Below are 25,266 nucleotides of genomic sequence, written 5' to 3'. Positions count from 1 at the left end.
CTCTTGTTGCGGAGCATGGGCTCTAGGCGTGCAGGCTCAGTAGTTGTGGCTTGCGGGCTCTAGAGCACAGGCTCAGTAGTTGTGGCGCATGGGCTTAGTTGCTCCATGGCATGTGAGATCTTCCCGGATCAGGGCTCGAACCCATGTCCCTTGTGTTTGCAGGCGGATTCTTAACCACTGAGCCACCAGGGAAGCCCAGCCTTTTCTTTTTAAACGTAGATTTTTTTTTTCTTTTTGGCTGCGCCACGTGGCTTGCAGGATCTTAGATCCCCAACCAGGGATTGAACCCAGGCCTGTGGTAGTGAAAGTGCCGAGTTCTAATCACTGGACCACCAGGGAATTCCCTTAAATGTAGATTCTTAATTAGAGGAGTGATATATCTTTTTTGAGTCTCTCTTGAGTCAGATTTACTCCCTCAGCTGCCTTGTGGCTTGTGGGATCTTAATTCCCCGATTAAGGATCGAAGCCATGTCCCAGCAGAGAGCACCGAGTCCTAACCATTGGACTGCGAGGGAATTTCCTGAAAATAGGATTTTTCTTGACAGTCAGGTTTTGTTAGTCTATAAAGTGATAACATATTTACCATACCATTGCATCAACTTTAGGATTAAGGAAGATTGTATTCACCTGCTGAGGGAGTAAAGTATCATGTATATAGAATGCCACTGTGTGGGGCACTTCTACCCACATTATTTTATTTAATCCTCACATCTGCTCTGTGAGGTAGGTACTATTATCCCAAATTTATACAGATGAGGAGACCAAAGCTCAGAGAAGGACATAGCTAGCCTGAGGTCACATGGCTAGTGATTAAAACCTCAGTCATTGTTCTAGAGCCACCTGAGAATATCCAAAACCTAAGGACCCAACGGGGATCTTAGAAGAGGAGCTTGATATTGCATCCCTGTAGCCTAGCAGAGTCCCTTCAACAAGCCTATCTGGGAACCAGCGAGGCCCTTAGTTGATCAGTGATATCTCACACTGATATAATGCTTTCCCAACCACTTTTTGTCTCTGATCACCTCATCCCTAACCTAAGTGGGACCCCTGGGTACTTTACCTCTCACTTCATCCAGATCAGTAATTATCTCCCAGTTACACTAGATTTAGTGCTACTGACTCTGGGACCCTTGCCTCCACTGTCCTCTTTCTCTCTTTCTGCTCCCAAAGTCCCAGAACACTGCTAGAGGGACAACCAAGCAGACCAATATGAATTAATGCTGTCCAATTTCAACTTGGCCCTTGCAGCTGCTCAGCAACTCTTTTATTTGTCTCATACATTCCCTGGCACTCTCCCCACAGAGGCTGTTCCAGACCTTCTTCTTTCTCCTCAAACTACAAATTCCAATCTCCCTGCTTCTACTTACACAGATTTCATATTAGACACTTTCATCTGATTAACTGTCCCTCCTGCAGCAAATCAGTAATATCTTTCACCCTTCCAGCCCTGTCCTCTAGCCATCCAGTTTCCTTTCTGGGAAAGCAATCAATGTTCTTGATCTCTTATTTATCCTTTCAGAGATACTTTATGACTCTACAAGCAAAAATATGGAAAGGAGGGAACTTGTACTGGTCGTTAAAGATAAGTAGGATTTGGATAGGTGGAGAGACAGGAGATGATATTCCAAGCAGGGAAAACATTTGGGGCAAAGGTACAGAGGTGGAAATGAGTAAGATATATTTAGAAAACAGGGTATAGCAAGTAGAGTAATCCCCTGAGAAATAATCCCACCTGCTGCCTCAAGTGCTACCTCTCCTTTTCTAGTTCTGACTTCAGCGTGATCTGCTTCCCTGACTGTCCTGCTCTACATACCAGCAGAGTAGAAATCTGACACTACATGGCCCCTCACCCATCCTATCTTGCCTGGACCTCCATTATTATTTACCGAGCCATCTGTTTCAGTCCTGCTAAAGAGGTCCTAGCTCCTTCCTGAGTAACTCTCTGGGCAAGACACCTTCCATTTCTTTGGTCACATGGACAATTTCCTCACACCATTGAAAGCAGGACAATGAATATAGAATATGCATTGTATAGACATTATTGATCTTACCAATATATACAACAAATGGAGGTCAAGGAAACATGTTAATCTATACAACAGAGATGGAATTGGCAAAACCCAGACTGTGAAACTACTGAAAAACAGTCCAACTTCCTCAACAAAAAAATTGCAAGGTAAAAAAGAGATGAAGGGGAACCTTCAGTTTAAAAGTGACATATAATATATATCCACCAATCACACCAAAAAAGCTGTAAAATATTCTTTTGACATTTATGAAACTATTGGAAATTTAAATGCTGACTTGGTATTTGATGATATTAAGAAAATATTGCTTGTTTATTTTATGTGTGCTAATGATATTACCATTATGATTTTTTTAAAGGATCCTTAACTTTTAAAGATACACACTGAAATATGTAGGTATGGAATGATGTCATGTCTGGGATCTGCTCCAAAATATTACAGGACGGAGGAAATAGATGAAACAAGAGTGCCCAAGAGTTGATACTAGTTGAAGCTGAGTGTTTGGTAAATGGGGATTCATTGTACTATCCAGTCTACTTTTGTACATGTTTTAAATTCTCCACTAAAAAGCTTTTAAAAATGTTACTGAATTGTCAAACATCTGATGAAACTTTGTGTACTAGTCTGAAGGAGTGGAACAGGAGGAGCTGGAATATGAGAAGAGGAAGGTCTGGAACAGCCTCTGTGGGGAGAGTGCCAGGGAATGTATGAGACAAATAAAAGAGTTGCTGAGCAGCTGCAAGGGCCAAGTTGAAATTGGACAGCATTAATTCATATTGGTCTGCTTGGTTGTCCCTCTAGCAGTGTTCTGGGACTTTGGGAGCAGAAAGGGAGAAAGAGGACAGTGGAGGCAAGGGTCCCAGAGTCAGTAGCACTAAATCTAGTGTAACTGGGAGATAATTACTGATCTGGATGAAGTGAGAGGTAAAGTACCCAGGGGTCCCACTTAGGTTAGGGATGAGGTGATCAGAGACAAAAAGTGGTTGGGAAAGCATTATATCAGTGTGAGATATCACTGATCAACTAAGGGCCTCGCTGGTTCCCAGATAGGCTTGTTGAAGGGACTCTGCTAGGCTACAGGGATGCAATATCAAGCTCCTCTTCTAAGATCCCCGTTGGGTCCTTAGGTTTTGGATATTCTCAGATGGCTGTCAGACAGCTCTTAGCAATGACTGATGTTTAAACAGAGGGAATTCATCACTAAAACTGGAAATTCTGCAAGACACATGGTGGGAGGAGTAATTACAAAAAAACCTAATCTTTACTATGATCTAAGCACTGTAATAAAATATATATATATATATATATATATACTTTTCTGTTATCTCTCTATATTATATATATCAAATGAGATTTTATATTCTCACAACAATGTATTAAAAGCATTATTATTTTTTAATAGATGAGGAAACTGAGCTTCAGGGAGCTTACATAATTTTCTCTAGGTCACATAGCTATCAAGTGTCAGAGCTGGGACACAAATCCAGGTTTGAGTACAAAGCCTGTGGTCTTTGGTGTCCAGCATACTTTCCAGCAAACACCTCCTTCCATTAAATCACTTATTTTGCCAGTGACATCTGTTAATAAAATTATAGATGTGTTCTCACCAAAAAGAATTATACACTGAATTGAAAGCTTTTGGTAGGTAAGAAGTTAATTGACTAGGGTGGAAGAGATAGATACTTGGAGGTAGTGAAACCAGTTGAAGATAATCACAGTGGTGCAGGGGAGAAAGATGAGACCTCAGACTAAGTGGGTGTGGTAGTAAGAATGGAGGAGAGAATAATGGATTTAAGAGATATGTCTTAGTTCAGGCTGCTATAACAAAGTACCATAGACTTGGTGGCTTATAAACAACATAAATTTATTCATCACAGTTCTGGAGACTGGAAGTCTGAGATTAGGGTGCCAGTATGGTCAAGTTCTGGTGAGGGACATCTACCAGGAGGAGAGCAAAGACACGAAGCAAGCTCTCTCATGACTCTTACAAAGGCACTAATCCCATTTATGACCTCATCTAATCCTAATTACCTCCCCAAAGCCCCATCTCCTAATACCATCACAATGGGGGATAGGATTTCAATGTATGAATTTTAGAGGTACACAAACATTCAGTCCATAACACAGGTAGGAGTGAAAGTAATGTGGCCATTGCTGGTCTTCTGTGTTCCTTGAACTTATGCAACTCACTCCTTCCTCAGTGCCCCTGTACTATCTGTTCCCCCTACCTGGAATAGTCTTCCTCCAGGTCTTTGAATAGCTGGCTCTTTCTTGGCACTCACGTCTCAGCTCAAATATCACCACTCATGATAGAGAAACAATTCATTATCTCAAAATTTAATCAATAAAGCGAGAGACTCGAGCATTTATCCTTCCTTTCCTAGATGAACTGGGTAACAAAATAGTAGATGAAAGGACATGTTTTCCAAAATGATTCCAATTAATAAAAAGAAATGAAATTAGAATATCACCATTTTGCAATCCTTGATAAATAGAGGTAGTGAGCATCAGCAGCTTCTAAGATTATAAAAAGACATCAGACATTATGTCTATCCTGTAGTCATACGAAAGGGATGGAACCTCAGTTTGATCTAGTCTTTAGATCCAGCTGCCAATTTGCAGGAAATACAGACATAGTAACTGCATGATGCCTATGCAATTGGCAAACTGCGAAGTGAGAAGTTTCACAGGTCAAACTTGAGTTCTTCCATAAAAAAGATCAAGCCTTTCTTGACCATCTTCTCTAAATTAGCATCCACTCTCCAAGTTGCTATCACATTACCCTATTTTATTTTCCCCATATCCCTTATCATCAACTGAGGTTTCCTTACATGAGAAGGAATATAGCATAACAGTTAAGAGGACAAACTATAACATCAGGCTGGCTGGGTTCAAATCTTGACTACTTACTGGCTATGTGACCTTAAACTACTTAAGAACTATGGACCTCAGTTTCCCCAACTATAAAATGGGATTGATAACAGTGCCTACATCATAGGGTCATTAGGAATATTAAATGAGATAACATATCTATCTCATAGCTTATCACAGTTCCTAGTACAGGATAAGCATTATAAATGCTAACAATATTATTGCATAATTATTTTTTTGCTTATACATTATTTATCTCTTTCACTAGCATATAAGTCTTTCTTCACTATACCCAGCACCTAAAACTGCCTAGCACATATATAATATGTGCTTAATAAATGTTTGTTGAATGAAGGGCCTGAATTAGGGTGGCAAAGAAAGATATGAAGGAGACATGTAAGGTATTATTTTTAATAGATCTTTATTGGAGTATGATTACTTCACAATACTGTGTTAGTTTCTGTTGTACACTAAAGTGAATCAGCCATATGCATACATATGTCCCCATATCCCCTCCCTCTTGAGCCTCCCTCCCATCCTCCATATCCCACCCCTCTGGGTCATCGCAAAGCACCGAGCTGTTCTCCCTGTGCTATGCTGCTGCTTCCCACTAGCTAACTATTTTACATTCGGTAGTGTATATATGTCGATGCTACTCTCACTTCGCCCCAGCTTCCCCCTCCCACCCCGTGTCCTTAAGTCCATTCTCTATGTCTACAACTTTAGTCCTGCCCTGCCACTAGGTTCATCAGTGACTTTTTTTAGATTCCATATATATGCATTAGCATTTGGTATTTGTTTTTCTGAGTAACTTCACTCTGTATGACAGACTCTATGTCCATCCACCTCACTACAAATAACTCAGTTTCATTTCTTTTTATGGCTGAGTAATATTCCATTGTATATATGTGCCACATCTTCTTTATCCATTCATCTGTTGATGGACATTTAGGTTGGTTCCATGTCCTGGCTATTGTAAATAGTGCTGCAATGAACATTGTGGTACATGTCTCTTTTGGAAATATGGTTTTCTCAGGGTATATGCCCAGGAGTGGGATTGCTGGGTCATATGGTAGTTCTATTCTATTTTTAGTTTTTTAAGGAACCTCCATACTGTTTTCCAGAGTGGTTGTATCAATTTACATTCCCACCAACAGTGCAGGAGGGTTCCCTTTTCACCACACCCTTTCCAGCATTTATTGTTTCTAGATTTTTTGATAATGGCCATTCTGACCAGCGTGAGGTGATACCTCATTGTCGTTTTGATTTGCATTTCTCTAATAATTTGTGAGTTGAACATCTTTTCATGTGCCTCTTAGCCATCTGTATGTCTTCCTTGGGGAAATGTTTATTTAGGTCTTCTGCCCTTTTTTTTTTTTTTTTTTTTTTTTTTTTTTTTTTGTGGTATGCGGGCCTCTCACTGTTGTGGCCTCTCCCGTTGCGGAGCACAGGCTCCGGACGCGCAGGCTCAGCGGCCATGGCTCACGGGCCCAGCCGCGGCATGTGGGATCTTCCCGGACCGGGGCACGAACCCGTATCCCCTGCATTGGCAGGCGGATTCTCAACCACTGCGCCACCAGGGAAGCCCCTGCCCATTTTTTAATTGGATTGTTTGTTTTTTTTGATATTGAGCTCCATGAGCTCTTTGTATATTTTGGAGATTAATCCTTTGTCTGTTGTTTTATTTGCGAATATTTTCTCCCATTCTGAGGGTTGTCTTTTTGTCTTGTTTATGGTTTCCTTTGCTGTGCATAAGCTTTTAAGTTTAATTAAGTCCCATTTGCTTTTTGGTTTTTTAAAATAAATTTATTTATTTTATGTGTTTATTTTTGGCTGCATTGGGTCTTCGTTGCTGCACGTGGGCTTTCTCTAGTTGTGATGAGCGGGGGCTACTCTTCGTTGTGGTGCGCAGGCTTCTTATTGCAGTGGCTTCTTCTTGTTGTGGAGCATGGACTCTAGGCATGCAGGCTCCATAGTTGTGGCTCATGGGCTCTAGAGCACAGGCTCAGTAGTTGTGGCGCACGGGCTTAGTTGCTCTGTGGCATGTGAGATCTTCCCAGACCAGTGCTCTAAACCATGTCCCCTGCACTGGCAGGTGGATTCTTAACCACTGTGCCACCAGGGAAGTCCTCCCATTTGTTTATTTTTGTTTTTATTTCCATTACTCTAGAAGGTGGGTCATAAAAGCTCTTGCTGTGGTTTATGTCAAAGAGTGTTTTTCCTATGTTTTCCTCTAAGAGTTTTATAGTGTCTGGTCTTACATTTATGTCTTTAATCCATTTGGAGTTTATTTTTGTGTATGGTGTAAGGTAGTGTTCTAATTTCATTCTTTTACATGCTGCTGTCCAGTTTTCCCAGCACCACTTATTGAAGAAGCAGTCTTTTCTCCATTGTATGTTCTTGCCTCCTTTGTTGTAAATTAGGTGACCATATGTGTGTGGGTTTATCTCTGGGCATTCTATCCTTTACCATTAATCTATATTTCTGTTTTTGTGCCAGTACTGTACTGTCTTGATTACTGTAGCTTTGTGGTATAGTTTGAAGTCAGGGAGCCTGATTCCTCCAACTCCGTTTTTCTTTCTCAAGATTGCTTTGGCTATTTGGAGTCTTTTGTTTTTCCACAAAATTTATTATTTAAAAAGAAGAAAAAAAACTTGGACTTGATTTTTTTTTTCTGATAGGGGAGGGAAGGGTATAAGATAATTACTCCAAGGCTTCAAACTTAATTAACAGTAGAAGGCTAGTACTTTTAACAGAAATAGGAAAACCGGGAGCTAGAACTAATATTATTTGAATAATCCACTAATGAATTCTATTTTAGGTACGAGTTTGCAATGATGGCAAAGCATAAGAGTGGAAATGCTAGCAGGCAGTTATTTGTAAATGCAAAATTCGAGTTCATGAGAAAAGTCAGTGCTGAAGATAGATTTGAGTATCATCTGCCTAAATGTGACACTTAAACATTCAACTTACTTTGTATGAGCTCCCTTCATCTTTAAAAAAACAAAAAACTCGCAGATGTGAAAAAAATGGAAAATACAATATTTGAATCCTTAAATTGTTCTCAGGGGAAGTCACTGTTAGCAGTTTGGTGTGTATCATTACAAATCTTTTCTATACATTTACAAACAGATATTGACATACAACATGTAGAGACATAGTAAAAATCTGAGCAGATAGCTGCATTTATATGGAGAAATTAGTTTTTTTCTTTTTGGCCAATTTGGAATCATTCTATAATGCTTTTCTGTAACTTATTTAATCATTAAGCATATCACTTTATTGTCCTTTAAGATATTTCCATGTCAATATATATAGATCTCTGACATGCTTTTTTGTATTGCATAGTACTTTATCGTATGGATATGCCATGATTTATTTAACTATTCCCCTAATGGTGAACACAAGTTGTTTATAATTTTTTATTGTTACAAATTATGCAGCAATGAAAATTATTATACATGTATCTTTGAATATTTGTGCTACTATTTTTTGAGGATAGATTCCTAGAAGTGGGATTGCTGGAAGGAAGGTATATACATCTTTACACATCTAAAGTGTTAATAGATACTGCTCAATTTCCCTCCACAAAGGCTGTTTCAATTTATATAGTCACCCAACAGTGTATAAGGTACCATTTTCCCCAATACCCTCATCAATACTTTATGTTATCATTAGAAAATATTTTTACCAACCAGATATGCAAATAATGGTATCTCATTTTTATTTTGCACTTCCTCTGGTTACAGGAAAGGGTAAGCATTTTTTACTGAATACAGTAGTCCCCCTTATCCATGGTTTCACTTTCCATGATTTCAGTTACCCTCAGTCAACTGTTGTCTGAAAATATTAAATGGACAATTCCAGAAATAAGCAATTCAGAAGTTTTAAAATTTTTATTGAAGTATAGTTGATTTACAATGTTGTGTTTAATTTCTGCTGTATAGCAAAGTGACTCAGTTATACACACACACACACATATATATATATATATATATATATATATTCTTTTCCATTATGGTTTATCACAGGATATTGAATACAGTTCTCTGTGCTATACAGTAGGACCTTGTTGTTCATCCATCCTATATATAATAGTGTGCATCTGCTAATCCCAAACTCCCAGTTCTTCCCTCCCCCACCCCCCTCCCCCTTGGCAACCACAAGTCTGTTCTCAATATCTGTAAGTCTGGGGCTTCCCTGGTGGTGCAGTGGTTGAGAGTCCGCCTGCCGATGCAGGGGACACAGGTTCGTGCCCCGGTCTGGGAGGATCCCACTAGGCCCGTGAGCCATGGCCGCTGAGCCTGCGCGTCTGGAGCCTGTGCTTCGCAACGGGAGAGGCCACAATAGTGAGAGGCCCGCGTACCGCAAAAAAAAAAAAAAAAAAAATCTGTAAGTCTGTTTTTATTTTGTAGATAGGTTCATTTGTGTCGTATTTTAGATTCCACATATAAGTGATATCATATGATATTTGTCTTTCTCTTTCTGACTTACTTCGCTTAGTATGATAATCTCTAGGTCCATCCATGTTACTTCTTTATCCATTCATCTGTTGATGGACATTTAGGTCGTTTCCATGCCTTGGCTATTATAAATAGTGTTGCTATGAACATAAAGGTGCATGTATCTTTTCAAATTATAGTTTTGTCTGGATATATGCCCAGGAGTGGGATTGCTGGGCCATATGGTAGGTCTATTTTTAGTTTTTTAAGGAACCTCCATACTGTTCTCCATAGTGGCCGCCGTACCAATTTACATTCCCACCAACAGTGTAGGAGGGTTCCCTTTTCTCCACACCCTCCAGCATTCATTGTTTGTAGAACTTTTAATGATGGCCATTCTGACTGGTGTGAGGTGGTACCTCATTGTAGTTTTGATTTGCATTTCTCTAATAATTAGCGATGATGAGCATCTTTTCATGTGCCTATTGGCCATCTGTATGTCTTCTTTGGAGAAATGTCTGTTTAGGTCTTCTGCCCATTTTTTGATTGGGTTATAAGTTTTAAATTGAGCACAGTTCTGAATAGCAAGATGAAATCTTGTGACATCCCACTCCAGGATGTAAATCATCCCTTTGTCCAGCATATCCATGCTATATACACTACCCTCTTATCAGTCACTTAGTAACCTCTTGGAGGTTATCAGAGGTCTCAGTATCACAGTGCTTGTATTCAAGAAACCCTTATTTTACTTAATAATGGCCACAAAGTGCAAGAGTAGATGCTGGCAATTCAGATATTCTCTTACTGTACCTAATTGATAAATTAAACTTTATCATAGGTATGTATGGGGGGAAAAACATAGTATATATAGGTTTTGGTACTATCCATGGTGGTTTCAGGCATCAACTGAGGGTCTTGGAAAGTATCCCCTGCAAATAAGGGGGGTTTACTGTATTAATGTACAGAATTTCAATTAAACTCTGTTTTCAGCCCCATATGTCATGTCCATCCTCTGCTGTACCTGGTGTCTTGTATCTTTCCATAGTCTTACTGGTAAAATGGCCCCTTCTTATCTGTATCCTCTGTACTAGACCAAAATTTCTTCCCAGCTACTATTTCAGCTACCATTTCTCTTGCATCTAGAAAACCCCAAGAACTTTTTATCCTTTTGGGTTTGTACATATTTTGTATATTATTTTGGTACACTTTTAGTGGTGCCTCAGAAGGGATTTGAAATGCTATATTTGTTATATACTAAATTCTCACATGTAACCACCTCTCTATTCAGTTCCATTGATATATTTGTCTATTCTTGAACCATATCACAGCTTTACATAATAATTTGATATCTAGTAGGTAAGTCTTCCCTCATTTCTACCTTTTAAAAGTTTCTTGGCTCTTTTTATGTGTTCTTCCAGATGAACTTCAGAACCAACTTGTTCAGTACTCCCACCCAATCCTCTCAAATCCCAAAGAGATTGTTATAGGAATTTATCCTTCTTTGAAAAAAATTTTAAATTATGAAACTTCTCATTCAGGAATATTGTACATCTATCCATTTGTCAAATATTCATACTTATAGCCTTCAGTAATATTTTGTCATTTTATTCATGTCATTATTTTGTACGTTTCTTGTTAGGTTTATTCCTGTCATTTTTTTTTTTCACTGCTGTGAATGAGATCTTTTCCCCCCATTATATTTTCTAATTGGATATTGTTTTTATAGAGAAAATTTATTGATTTAAAACTTAAACTCTTTCTGTTTAATTTTAATAGTATATCAGTTCATTCTCTTAGATTATCTATATATCATATATAAACAAGGACATTTTATTTTTTTTTTTTTTTTTTTTTTTTTTTTTTTTTTTTTTTTTTTTTTTTGCGGTACGCGGGCCTCTCACTGTTGTGGCCTCTCCCGTTGCGGAGCACAGGCTCCGGACGCGCAGGCCCAGCGGCCATGGCTCACGGGCTTAGTTGCTCCGTGGCATGTGGGATCTTCCCAGACCAGGGCACGAACCCGTGTCTCCTGCATCGGCAGGCGGATTCTCAACCACTGCGCCACCAGGGAAGCCCAACAAGGACATTTTATGATGCTTCCTTTACAACATTTTAAAAAATTATTTATTTATTTATTTATTTATTTTTGGATGCATTGGGTCTTCGTTGCTGTGCGCAGGCTTTCTTTAGTTGTGGTGAACAGGGGCTAATCTTTTGTTGCGGTGCATGGGCTTCTTCTCATTGCAGTGGCTTCTCTTGTTGCTGAGCACAGGCTCTAGGTGTGCAGGCTTCAGTAGTTGTGGCACACGAGCTCAGTAGTTATGGCTTGCGGGCTCTAGAGCGCAGGCTCAGTAGTTGTGGCATACAGGCTTAGTTGCTCCACAGCGTATGGGATCTTCCCAGACCAGGGATCAAACCCCTGTCCTCTGCATTGGCAGGCGGATTCTTTTCTGTTTTTCTTAAGAGAAACATGAACTCTCATTTATTGCTGGTGGGAATACAAAATAACACAGCCAGTTTGGAAGACAGTTTGGTGGTTTTCTTACAACATTACACGTATTCTTACCCTACAATCCAGCAGTCATACTCTTTGGTATTTACCTAAATGAATTGAAAACTTACAACGACACAAAAACCTCCATGCAAATGTTTATAGCAACTTTATTCATAATTGACAAAGCTTGGAAGCAACTATGATGTCCCTCAGTAGGTGAATGGATAAACTGTGATATATCTAGACAGTGGAGTATTATTCAGTAGGCAGGCGGATTCTAAACCACTGTGCCACCAGGGAAGTCCCCTTTACAACATTTATAACTTTTATCTTCTCTTGTCTTAATGCTTTGACTAGAACCTGCAGAGCAACGTTCAGTAATAGTTGTGAAAGCAGGTGAATATTCTTGGTTTTGTTCTGACTTTAAGGTGAATGCCACTAGTATTTCACTATTAAGTATGATGACTGCAGTTGTTTTCTATATTCTTTATCAAGTTATAAAATTCTCCTGTCCCTAGCCTACTGAGAAAATATTTTTAAGGTACTACAAGCATAAGGTAAAAAATTTAAATGGTACAAAATGGTATGTGAAGAGTTGCCCATTTGTATTCCCTAGTTTTCCAGTTCCCTTACCGAGAAGCAATTCCTATTAACAATTTTTAGGTGAACTACCAGATATAAATCGATGCAAATATATGTGAATATGTTATTTTTTACACAAATAGTGGCATACTATAAACACTATTCTAAACCCCGATTTTTTTGTTGATATATCAGCTGTCAGTCATTTCTTTGTAGGTAATCAATCTGTCTTTTCTTTTTGGCTCCTTTTCCCTACTTTCATTATAGAAAATTTCAAACATACAAAAGTAAAGAAAATAGTATACTGAATTCCCATGTACCTGTCACCTAGCTTCAGTAATTATTAACTCATGGCCAATCTCGTTTCATCTATATTTCACTAACCCCAGCTCCTCCACCCACACAAGATTATTCTGAAGCAAATATCACACATCATATTATCTCATCTCATCCATAAATATTTTGATATGTATCTCTAAAATAAGGACTTTTCTTAAACATTACAACAAAACCACCACCTCTAAAAAATTAACAATTCTTTAATGACATCAAATGTACAGTCATTGTTCAAATTTTCCTGATTGTCTCAAAAATGTTTGTGTGTTTATTTTTAGTTTGTTTGAATCAGGATCCAAATACAGGCTATACACTGAAATTGGTTGATATGTTTCTCAAATCTCTTAATCTATAGGTGCCCCTTCCTTCTCCCCCCATTTTTTTTCTCCCATGGGATTTATTAGTTCAAGAAACTGGGTGGTTTTTCCTATAGCATTTTGTGTAAAATGGATTTTAATAATTGCATCCCTGTGGTAATGTTTCCCTGTTCCTTATATTTCCTGAATATTGATTAGAACTAGAGGCTTGATTAGATTTAGATTTAGGTTCTATTTTTTCCTCTATTGAGGGGCAAGAATATGTCATAGGTAGTATTGTATACTTCTATAAGTAGTATACCTCTAAAAGTCTCTTGTTACTTTTAAGATTTCTTTGATGTTCTTAAGTCTCATTAAAATGTGTCTGGGTGGGGATTTCTTTCTTTGTTTACTTTTTCCTGTTTGGGTTTCCTGAGTTTTAAGATTGGCATTTTTCATCAATTCTCAGCTATTTCTTTTCAAATACTGCTGCTCCACTGTTTTCTCTTTCTTTGCCTGAACTCCAATTAGACATCACCTGTAAGTATGGGGCTTTTAAAACTAAGGCCATAGGCCACGAGGGATCAGATGACATCAGAGCAAAAGTCTGCTCTAGCAATTACTCAGTAGAGTTGTAGTTATTCATTGTTTCCTCTGCTTTACTGCCAGTGCACCATATATGTGTATGTGCCTTTTATTCTCTGTCTGACTTATTTCACTAGGCATAATATCCACCAGGTCCATCCATGTTGTTGCAAGTGGCAAAATTTCATTGTTTAACACATCTTCCTTATCCATTAATTTGTTGATGGACATGTAGCTTGCTTCTATATTATGGCTATTGTAAATAATGTTGCTATGAACATTGGGGTGCATGTAACTTTTCAAATTAGTGTTTTTGTTTTCTTTGGATATATGCCCAGGGGTGGAATTGCTGGATTGTATGGTAGTTCTATTTTCAGTTTTTTGAGGAATCTCCATACTGTTTTCCACAGTGGCTGCACCAATTTACATTTCCACCAACAGTGTACTAGGGTTCTCTTCTCTCCATATCCTCACCAACACTTGTTATTTGTTGTCTCTATGATGATAGCCATTCTGACATGTGGTATCTCATTGTGGTTTTGATTTTGCATTTCTTTGATGACGAGCAGTGTTGAGTATCTGTTGACCCTCTGTACGTCTTCTTTGGAAAAATATCTGTTCAGGTCTTCTGCCCACTTTTTAATCATGTTGTTTGTTTTTTGGTATTGAGCTGTATGAGGTATTTATATATTGGGGATATTAACGCCTAATCAGTCCTATCATTTGCAAATATTTTTCCCATTCAGTTGGCTGCCTTTTTGTTTTCTCGATGCTTTCTTTGTTGTGCAAAAGCTTTTGTCTAATGAGGTCCCATTTGTTTATTTTTGCTTTTGTTTCCTTTGCCTTAGTCGACAGATCCAAAGAAATATTGCTACAATTTATGTCAAAGAGAGCTCTGCCTATGCTTTCTTCCAGGAGTTTTATGGTTTCTGGTCTTACATTTAAGTCTTTAATCCATTTTGAGTTTATTTTTGTATATGGTATTAGAGAATGTTCTACTTTCATTCTTTTATGTGTAGCTGTCCAATTTTCCCAGCACCACTTATTGAAGAGATTGTCTTTTCTCCATTGTATATCCTTGCCTCCTTTGTCATAGACTAATTGACCATAGGTGCATCGGTTTATTTATGGGCTCTCTATTCTGTTCCATTGATGTATTTGTCTGTTTTCATGCCATTACCATGCTGTTTTGATTATTATAGCTTTGTAGTATAGTGTGAAGTCAGGGAGCTTGATTCTTCCAGTTCTGTTCTTCTTTCTCAAAATTGTTTTGGCTATTTGGGATGTTTTGTTTTTCCATACAAATTTTAAAATTATGTGTTCTAGTTCTGTGAAAAATGCCATGGGTATTTTGTTAGGGATTGCACTGAATCTGTACATAATCTTGGGTAGTATGGTCATTTTAACTATTAATTCTTCCAATCCATTGACACAGTATGTCTTTCCATCCGTTTATGTCATCTTCAATTTATTTCATCAGTGTCTTATAGTTTTCTGAGTGCAGGTCTTTTACCTCCTTAGTTAGATTTATTCCTAGGTATTTTCTTCTTTTTGATGCAATTGTAAATGGTATTGTTTCCTTAATTTCTCTTTCTGATGGTTTGTTGTTAGTGTATAGAAATGCAACAGATTTCTGTATATTAATTTGGTATCCTGCAACTTTATCAATTCATTTATGAGCTCTAGTAGTTTTCTGGTGATGTCTTTAGGATTTTCCATGTATAGTTTCATGTGATCTGTAAAAAATGACAATTTTCCTTCCTTTTTAATTTGGATGCCTTTTATTTCTTTTTCTTGTCTGATTGCTGTGGATAGGACTTCCAATACTGTGCTGATAAAAGTGACAAGAGTGGGAATCCTTGTCTTGATCCTGATTTTAGAGGAAATGTTTTCTGCATTTCACCATTCAGTATGATGTTAGCTGTGGGCTTATGACCTTTATTATGTTGAGGTATGTTCCCTCTATACCTACTTTTTTATTTTTGGCTGTGCTGCATGGCTTGTGGGATCTTATTTCCCCAACCAGGGATTGAATCTGGGCCCTCGGCAGTGAAAGTGCAGAGTCCTGACCACTGGATCACCATGGAATTCCCCTTTTTTTAATATACCCACTTTTTGTGGACAGTTTATTTTTATCATAAATGGATGTGGAATTTTATCAAAAGCTTTTTCTGCATCTTTTGAGATGATCATAAGATTTTTATTCTTCAGTTTTTTAATGTGGTGTATCACACTGATTGATTTGTGGATATTGAACCATCCTCGCACACCTGGGATAAATCCCACTTGATCATGATGTATGATCCTCTAATGTATTGTTGGATTTGGTTGGCTAATATTTTGTTGAAGATATTTACATCTAAGTTCATCAATGATATTGGCCTATAATTCTCTTTTTTTGTGATATCCTTGTCTAGTTTTTGTATCAGGGTGATGCTGGCCTCCTAGAATGAATTCAGAAGTGTCCCTTCCACTGCAATTTTTTGGAATAGTTTGAGAAGGATAGGTATTAACTCTTCTTTAAATATTTGGTAGAATTCACCTGTGAAGCCATCTGTTCCTGGACTTCTGTTTTTTGGGAGATTTTTTATTATTATTACTGATTCAGTTTCATTACTGGCTATTGGTCTGTTCATATTTTCTATTTCTTCCTGGTTCAGTCTTGGGAGAGTGTACATTTCTAGGAATGTGTCCATTTCTTCTAGGTTGTCCATTTTATTGGCATATAGTTGTTTGTAGTAATCTCTTATGATTCTTTTTGTTCCTGTGGTGCTGGTTGTACCTTCTCCTTTTTCATTTCTGATTTTATTGATTAGGACGCTTTTTAAAAATTATTTATTTGGTGGGTTTTTTTTGGCTATGTTGGGTCATCATTGCTGTGCGCAGGCTTTCTCTAGTTGCGGTGAGCGGGGGCTACTCTTCATTGTGGTGCACAGGCTTCTCATTGCGGTGGCTTCTCTTGTTGCGGAGAATGGGCTCTAGGCACGTAGGCTTCAGTAGTTGTGGCACGTGGGCTCAGTCATTGTGGCTTGAGGTCTCTTGAGCACAGGCTCAGTAGTTGTAGTGCACGGGCTTAGCTGCTCCATGGCATGTGGGATCTTCCTGGGCCAGGGCTCGAACCGGTATCCCTTGCATTGGCAGGCAGATTCTTAACCACGGCACCACTAGGGAAGCCCAGGACCCTTTTTTTTCTCAATGAGTCTGGCTAAAGGTTTATCAATTTCATTTATCTTTTCAAAGAAATAACTTTTTTTTTTTTTTTTTTTTTTTTTTTTTTTTACGGTACGCGGGCCTCTCACTGCTGCGGCCTCTCCCGTTTGCGGGGCACAGGCTCCGGACGCGCAGGCCCAGCGGCCACGGCTCACGGGCCCAGCCGCTCCGCGGCACGTGGGATCCTCCCGGACCGGGGCACGAACCCGCGTCCCCCGCTTCGGCAGGCGGCCCCCCAACCACTGCGCCACCAGGGAAGCCCAGAAATAACTTTTTTTATGGCAAGTTTGTAGGGTACAATTTTTTTAATATATATTTTTTTAATTTAATTTTATTTATTTTTTTATACAGCAGGTTCTTATTAGTTATCTATTTTCTACATGTTAGTGTATATATGTCAATCCCAATCTCCCAATTCATCCCACCCCACCCCAACTTTCCTCCCTTTGTGTCCATATGTTTGTTCTCTACATCTGTGTCTCTATTTCTGCCTTGCAAACCAGTTCATCTGTACCATTTTTCTAAGTTCCATGTATATGCATTAATATATGACATTTGTTTTTCTCTTTCTGACTTACTTCACTCTGTATGACAGTCTCTAGGTCCATCCACATCTCTACAAATTACCCAATTTTGTTCTTTTTTATGGCTGAGTAATATTCCATTGTGTATATGTTCCACATCTTCTTTATCCATTTGTCTGTTGACGGGCATTTAGGTTGCTTCCATGACCTGGATATTGTAAATAGTGCTGCAATGAATATTGAAGTGCATGTGGCTTTTTGAATTATGGTTTTCTCTGGGTATATGCCCAGGAGTGGGATTGCTGGGTCATATGGTAATTCTATTTTTAGTTTTTTAAGGAACCTCCATACTATTTTCCATAGTGGCTGTATCAATTTACCTTCCCAGCAACAGTGCAAGAGGGCTCCCTTTTCTCCACACCCTCTCTAGAATCTGTTGTTTGTAGATTTTCTGATGATGCCCATTCTAACCAGTGTGAGGTGATACCTCATTGTAGTTTTTAATTTATTTTTTATTATTTGGTGCACCAGCTTGTTAGTTGCAGCACTTGTACTCCTTTAGTTGTGGCATGCAGACTCTTAGTTGCAGCATGCATGTGGGATCTAGTTCCCTGACCAGGGATCGAAGCCAGGGCCCCCCTGCATTGTGAGCATGGATTCTTAACCACTGAGCCACCAGGGAAGTCCCTCATTGTAGTTTTGATTTGCATTTCTCTAATAATTAGCAATGTTGAGCATCTTTTCATGTGCCTCTTGGCCATCTGTGTGTCTTCTTTGGAGAGATGTCTATTTAGGTCTTCTGCCCACTTTTTATTGGGTTTTTTTGGTTTTTTAATATTGAGTTGCATGAGCTGTTTATATACTTTGGAGATTAATCCTTTGTCCGTTGATTCATTGGCAAATATTTTCTCCCATTCTGAGGGTTGGTTGTCTTTTTGTCTTCTTTATAGTTTCGTTTGCTGTGCAAAAGCTTTTAAGTTTCATTAGGTCCCATTTGTTTATTTTTGTTTTTATTCAAAGAACTAACTCTTAGTTTCATTGATCTTTTCCATTGTATTTTTTAGTCACTATTTCATTTATTTCTCTCTGATCTTTATGATTTCTTTCCTTCTACTAAACTTGGGTTTTGTTTGTTCTTATTTTTCTAGATCATTTAGGTGTAAGATTTGGTTGTTTATTTGAGATTTTTCTCATTTCCTGAGGTAAGCTTGTATCGCTATAAACTTCCCTCTTAGAACTATTTTTGCTGTGTCCCATAGATTTTGGATCATTGTGTTTTCATTTTCATTTGTCTCCAGGTATTGATATTTTTAAAATTTCTTCCTTGATTTTTTTCAGTGATCCATTGGTTTGTTTAGTAGCATACTGTTTACTTTCCATGTGTTTGTGTTTCTTTTCAAATTTTTTTCTTGTAGTTGATTTCTAGACTCATAGTGTTGTGGTTGGAAAAGATACTTAATATGATTTCAGTTTTCTTAAATGTATTGAAACTTGTTTTGTGGCCTAGCGTATGATCTCTTCTGGAGAACGTTCCATGTGCACTAGAAAAGACTGTATATTCTGCTGTTTTTGGATGGAATGTACTATATATATCTATTAAGTCCATTTAGACTATAATGTTTCATTTAAGGCCAGAATTTCCTTACATATTTTCTGTCTAAATGATCTGTCCATTGATGTAAGTGGGGTGTTAAAATCACCTAGTACTGTGTTGCTGTCAATCTCTCCCTTTATGTCTGTTAATATTTGCTTTATGTATGTAGGTTCTCCTATGTTTGGTGCATATATATTTACAATTGTTGCATCTTCTCGGAATGATCCCTTAATCATGATGTAACATCCTTCTTTGTCTCTTGTACAGTCTTTGTTTTAAAGTCTATTTTGTCTGATATAAGTATTGCTACCCCAGCTTTCTTTTGATTTCCATTTGCATGAATACCTTTTTCCATCCCCTCACTTTCAGTCTATGTGTGTCTTTAGATCTGAAGTGTGTCTCTTATAGGCAGTGTATATATAGGTCTTGTCTTTGTATCCATTCAGCCACGCTATGTCATTTTTAAAAAATATTTATTTATTTATTTATTTATTTGGCTGTGCTGGGTCTTAGTTGTGGCATGTGGGATCTAATTCCCTGACCAGGGATCAAACCCAGCCCCTTGCATTGGGAGTGTGTGCAGTCTTAACCACTGGATCATCAGGGAAGTCCCCACTCTATGTTTTTTGATTGGAGCATTTAGTCCACTTCCATTTAAAGTAATTATTGAAAGATATGCACGTATTTCCATTTTGTTAATTATTTGGGCATTGTTTTCATAATTTTTTTTTATCCTTTCTTCTTTGGTTCTCTTCCCTTGTAATTTGATGACTATCTTTAGTGTTAGTTTGGATGATTCCTTTCTCTTTTTGTGTGTGTCTCCATTACAGATTTTTAGTTTGTGGTTACCATCAGGTATATATATCAATGTACATACACATATATGTGATTACTTTAAGCTGCTTATCTCTTAATTTCAAATGCATTTTAACAGCCCTGCATTTTTACTCCCTTCTCCCTATTATTGCTTTTTTGACGTCATATTTTACATCTTTTTGTCTTGTGTAGTCTTTAATGACTTACTGTGGATATAGATTATGTTACTACTTTTATTTTAAAACTTTCCTACAGCTTTGTACATGAATGATTTACTACCTTTACTACATTTGTCTTTATCAGTGAGTTTTTCCCTTTAGTAATTTTCATGTTTCTAGCTGTGGCCTTTTCTTTTTCACTTAGAGAAGTCCCTTTAGCATTTCTTGTAAAGCTGGTTTGGTAGTGCTGAATTCATTTAGCTTTTCCCTATCTGTAAAACTTTTGCTCTCTCCATCAAATCTGAATGAAAGCCTGTCTGGGTAGAGTAGTCTTGGTTGTAGGTTTTTCCTTTTCTTCACTTTAAATGTATTGTGCCACTCCCTTCTCGCCTGAAAGGTCTCTCCTGAAAAGTTAGCTGATAGATTTATGGAAGTTCCTTTGTATGGTATTTGTTACTTTTCCCTTGCTGCTTTTAATATTCTATCTTTATCTTTAACTTTTGCCATCTTAATTACAATGTGTCTTGGTGTGGTCCTCCTTGGGTTGATCCTGTTTAGGACCCTGTGCTTCCTGGACCTGGCTATCTGTTTCCTTTCCCTGGATAGGGAAGTTTTCAGCTATTGTGTCTTCTAGATATGTTCTCTGTCCCTTTTTCTCTCTCTTCTCCTGGGACCCCTGTAATGTGAATGTTAGTATGCTTGATGTTGTTTCAGAGGTCTCTTAAACTGTCCTCATTTCTTTTTATTCTTTTTTTCTGTTCCGCTTCAGTGATTTCCCCTACTCTATCTTCCAGCTTGCTGATCCATTCATCTGTATCATTTAGTCTACTGTTAATTCCTTTTAGTGTATTTTTCATTTCACTTATTGTATTCTTCATCTGTTCGGTTCTTCTTTATATTTTCTAACTCTTTGTTAAAAACTTCTAACTTCTCACTCTCTTCATCTATTCTTATCCTGAGTTCTTTGATCATCTTTATGATCAACTCTTTATTGGGTAGATTGCCTATCTCCATTTCACTTAGTTTTTCTTCTGGGGTTTTATATTGTTCCTTCATCTGGAACATGTTCCTCTGTCACCTCATTCTGCCTAACTTGCTGTTTTTATTTCTATGTATCTTGTAGGTTGGTTATGTTTCCTAACCTTGGAGAAGTGGCCTTTTGTAGGAGACATCCTATGAGTCCCAGCAGCACACCTCCCTGTTATCACCAGAGCTATATGCTCTAGGGGTGCCCCCTATGTTTACTGGGTAGGTCCTTCTGTTATGGTGGGCTGACTACTGTGGGTGGTCTCATAGGCATGGCTCACCCCTGGTTTGGTTGGTTGTCAGGCCCTGCGTTGCATGGAGGCTACCAGCTGCTGGTTGGCAGGGCCAGGTCATGAGATCCTGGCTGAGGGACCCTGGGGGCGTCCCAGGCTAGTGCTTGCTCACTGGTGGGAAGAACCTTGTTCTAGGGTGGGTGGTTGTGGGGCTGGAGTTCCTGGATCTAGTGTTGGCCTCCTGGTGAGTGGGACTGGTTTCTGACATTGCTGGCTGCAGGTTCCCAGGTGTCCCAATGCTGGTACGGGCCCATTGGTGAATAGGGATAGATCCTGGGGTGGCTGGCTGAGGAGTCCAAGGCATCTCAGAGCTGGTGTTGGCCTGCTAGTAGATGTGGCTAAGGCCCAGGGGGTCCAAGGACTAGTGCCAGCTCACTGGTATGTGGAGCCAGGTCTTGGTGTCTCCAGCTTCAGGGTCCTGTGTGTCCTGAAGCTGGTGTCAGCCCACTGGCATGGATTCCAGGGCCACTGGCTGAGGAGCCCAAAGTGTCCCAGAGCTGGAGTTGGCCTGCTGGTGGGAAGGGTCATGGTCTGTGGGGTTCCCAGGGCTGCTCTCTGCCTGCTGGTGTTTCAGCTGGGTACTGACAAGGCAGGCTGTGGGGCTGTGGTGATCCTGGGGCTGGTGTCCACCCATTGGTTGGTGGGGTTTGAGTCCAGGAGATCTCGCCACTGGTGCCCACTCACCAGTGGGTGAAGCTGTGTCCTGGGGCTAGTGCCAGCCCACTGGTGGGTAGAAACAGGTCCTGGGGTCTCTGGCTGAAGGGCCCAGGGGTCTCAGAGCTGGGGTCTGACCACTGGTGGGTGAGGCCAGTTCTTGACATGGCTGCAGGGTCTGGGGTATCCTGAAGCTTGTGTCAGCCCATTGGTGATTGAGGATGGATCCTAGAGCAGCTGGCTGAGGGCCTCAAGATGTCTCAAAGCTGGTGTTGGCCTGCTGGTGGGTGAGGGCATGGCCCAGTGGGTCACAGGGCTAGTGCCAGCCTGCTGGTGGGTGGTCTGAGTCCTGCCATGGCAGGCTGTGGGGCTGCAGTTGTCCTTGGGCAGGTGTCTATCCACTGGTGGGTGAGGCTGGTTCCAAGGCTAGAGATTGCTCACTGGTGGGTGGGTCCAGGTCCCAGGGTGTCCTAAGGCTAGTGCCTGCCCACTGGTGGGCAGAGCTGGGTCCTGCAGTCTCTAGCTGCAGGGCCCTGAGGGTCCTGGGTCTAGTGCGTGTGCTCTGATGTGTGGGGCTGGGTCCTGGGCCCTCTGTTAATAGGGCTGTGTCCAGGGGAAGCTGTGGGCTCAGGGCGTCTTAAGGCAGCTTGCCTGATGGTGGGTGGGGCTGTCCCTGCCTGGCTAGTTGCTTGGCCTGAATCATCCCAGTATGGGTGCCTATAGGCTGGTGGACAGGGGCGCTGGGTCCCCAGGCTAATAAACTAGAGGGAGTAACCCAAAATGGCGCTTGCCAGCACCAGTGTCTGTGTCCCCAGGGTGACCTCCAGTTGCCTCCTGCCTCTCTGGGAGACTCTCCAAGATCAGCAGGTGGGTCTGACCCAGGCTCCTTTCAAATTACTGCTGCAGCCCTGGGTCCTGGAGTGTGTGAGATTTTGTGTGCACCCTTTAAGAATGGAATCTGTCTCCCACAGACTTCTGGCTCCCCTGAAAGTAAGCCCCACTGGCCTTCAAAGCCAAACTTTCTGGGAGATCATTTTCCTGATACTGGACATTTGGGCTGGGGAGCCTGATGTGGGGCTCAGACCCCTTACTCCATGGGGAGAACTCTGTAATTGTAATTATTCTCTCATCTGTGGGTTGCCCACCCTGGGGTGTGGGTCTTGACTATACTGTGACTCTGCCCCTCCTACTCATCTCATTGTGGTTCCTTTTTTATGTCTTTAGTTGTAGAAGATCTTTTCTGCTAGATTCTGGTCTTTCTCATCAAGAGTTGCTCTGTAAATAGTTGTAATTTTGGTGTGGTTGTGAGAGGAAGTGAGCTCAGAGTCTTCCTACTATGCCATCTTGACCAATAAAACTATTAAAAAATATTTTTATCTTTGACAATATGACAGGTGAAAAATACAAACCAATAACTAATAAATATTTTTGTGTTTTAACTAAAAATACATGCACATGGTAAAAAACAACTCAAGCAATATAAAAGGATATACAATTAAAGTTATATATTACTCCTATTCCTTAGTTCCCTTGGTTCCCTTTCCAGAGAACCCCACTGTCAGTTTCTTGTTTATCCTCCAGATATATTCTATGCAAACCATGGATATACAAGTATAAATGGGTATATATGTGTGTGTGCACATGCGTTTGGATATCTATCTGTCTGGCTATTGATGAAAATGGGAGTTTATCATACTTTTTTCACTTAAAATATATCATATTCATATATCCATTTCTTCTCTCTTTTTGTCACAAATGGTAGCAGGCTATTCACTCTGCTTTTTTCACTTAATATATTTTTGAGATTGTGTCATATCAATACATTTACATCTGCCTTATTCTTTTTTTTTTTTTTTTTTTTTTGCGGTACGTGGGCCTCTCACTGTTGTGGCCTCTCCCGTTGTGGAGCACAGGCTCCAGACACACAGGCTCAGCGGCCATGGCTCACGGGCCCAGCCGCTCCGCGGCATGTGGGATCTTCCCAAACCGGGGCACGAACCCGCGTCCCCTGCATTGGCAGGCGGACTCTCAACCACTGCACCACCAGGGAAGCCCCTGCCTTATTCTTTGTATGGCTACATCATAATTTATTTAACCAGTCCCAGGCATTTTGGTTGTTTCCAATATCCTGTTATTACAAATGATCTCCCTGAACATACTTATTTGTACACATGGATCAGCATATTTTTAGGATAAATTCCTAGAAGTATGGTTGCTGTATCAAAGTATATAATGGTTGATGTTATTCCCTGCCCAACATCCATTCCATATCTTCCCCATTGTTTAGCAGTCATAAAGTTTGAAGGGGGTAGAATTGATCTCACTCCCAGCTTCTGGAGGGGGTACACCACACATGTAACCCAATCAGGGTAAGTCCATCCCCCATGCCTCAGTTATTGGTTCAAGCAACCCAGGCCTTAGCCAATCAATGCATACTATTGTCCTGTCAAGGGGAAATTTCAGGAATGGGCCAATGATGCAAGTCAGTGAAATGTTAGAGGATATTTTTTGAAGTATTTGGGGGAAGAAGGTTTGTTTTTGTTTTTGTTTTTCTTTGCTCTTCTGAGAGAGAACAAAAGCCAGCTTTGTCTCTTCTTTTGGACAGTATGGTGTAGCTGATGTGAAGACTTCAAGTGCCGCAGCCCTTTTGCTACCAAGAAGGGAGTCAGATTTACAGTGGAGCTTGCACTTTGGACGACTTAACTGACAAATGGAAGGAAATTAGGTCCTTGGTGATATTGTTGATCCACAAAATCAAACCAATTTCAAAGCTCACTCATCCCCTGGAATTTGCAGTTATTTGAACTGATAAATCCTCTATTGTTTAAGCCTATTGGAGTTGGGTTTTCTGTTACTTACCAATAAAAAGGCATATGTACTTAACATTTCTTTTCTTTTTTAAAATTTTTTTATTGGAATATAGTTGATTTACAATGTTGTGTTAGTTTCAGGTGTACAGCAAAGTGATTCAGTTATACATGCATTCAAAAATATGGAACGCTTCACGAATTTGCGTATCATCCTTGCGCAGGGGCCATGCTAATCTTTTGTATCGTTTCAATTTTAGTATGTGTGCTGCCAAAGTGAGCACACTTTAAACTTTTTTTGATAAATTGCCTTACAAAAAATATACCAATTTACAATCCAACAACAAAATATGAGTGTTTCTCCACAGCCTCGCCAAAACAATATATTATCAAACTTTCTGATATTGCCATCTTTATAGGAAAAGAGTGGTATCTTAACACAATTTTTTATCATGAGTAGGGTTAAGCTTTTTTTGGTTTGTTTATTTTTGTTTTGGCTGCGCCGTGTGGCATGCGGATCTTACTTCCGCATCCAGGGATCGAACACGTGCCCC

The 25,266-nt window shown here is 39.6% G+C and overlaps 1 protein-coding gene and 1 non-coding gene across 2 annotated transcripts in view; one reads left to right on the top strand and one right to left on the bottom strand.

The window, feature by feature from the left end:
• Positions 1–24,683, top strand: part of ITGB1BP2 (integrin subunit beta 1 binding protein 2) — a 30,876-nt gene extending 6,193 nt beyond the window's left edge. The window contains exon 10 of the mRNA XM_067024286.1: positions 24,511–24,683. Coding sequence (XP_066880387.1) covers positions 24,511–24,612 — 102 coding nt within the window. The 3' untranslated portion in view covers positions 24,613–24,683. The remainder of the gene's footprint in view (positions 1–24,510) is intronic.
• Positions 24,684–24,891: 208 nt separating this feature from the next.
• LOC131749121 (U6 spliceosomal RNA) lies at positions 24,892–24,996 on the bottom strand. Its single transcript, XR_009333229.1, has one exon. It is a non-coding gene; the product is annotated as a U6 spliceosomal RNA (small nuclear RNA).
• Positions 24,997–25,266: the final 270 nt, after the last annotated feature.

This window comes from Kogia breviceps, chromosome X, assembly GCF_026419965.1.
Source record: "Kogia breviceps isolate mKogBre1 chromosome X, mKogBre1 haplotype 1, whole genome shotgun sequence".
Classification (NCBI taxonomy): domain Eukaryota; kingdom Metazoa; phylum Chordata; class Mammalia; order Artiodactyla; family Physeteridae; genus Kogia; species Kogia breviceps.
The sequence above is the reverse complement of the archived record's forward strand: the minus strand, read 5'-3'. Positions and strand labels throughout refer to the sequence as shown.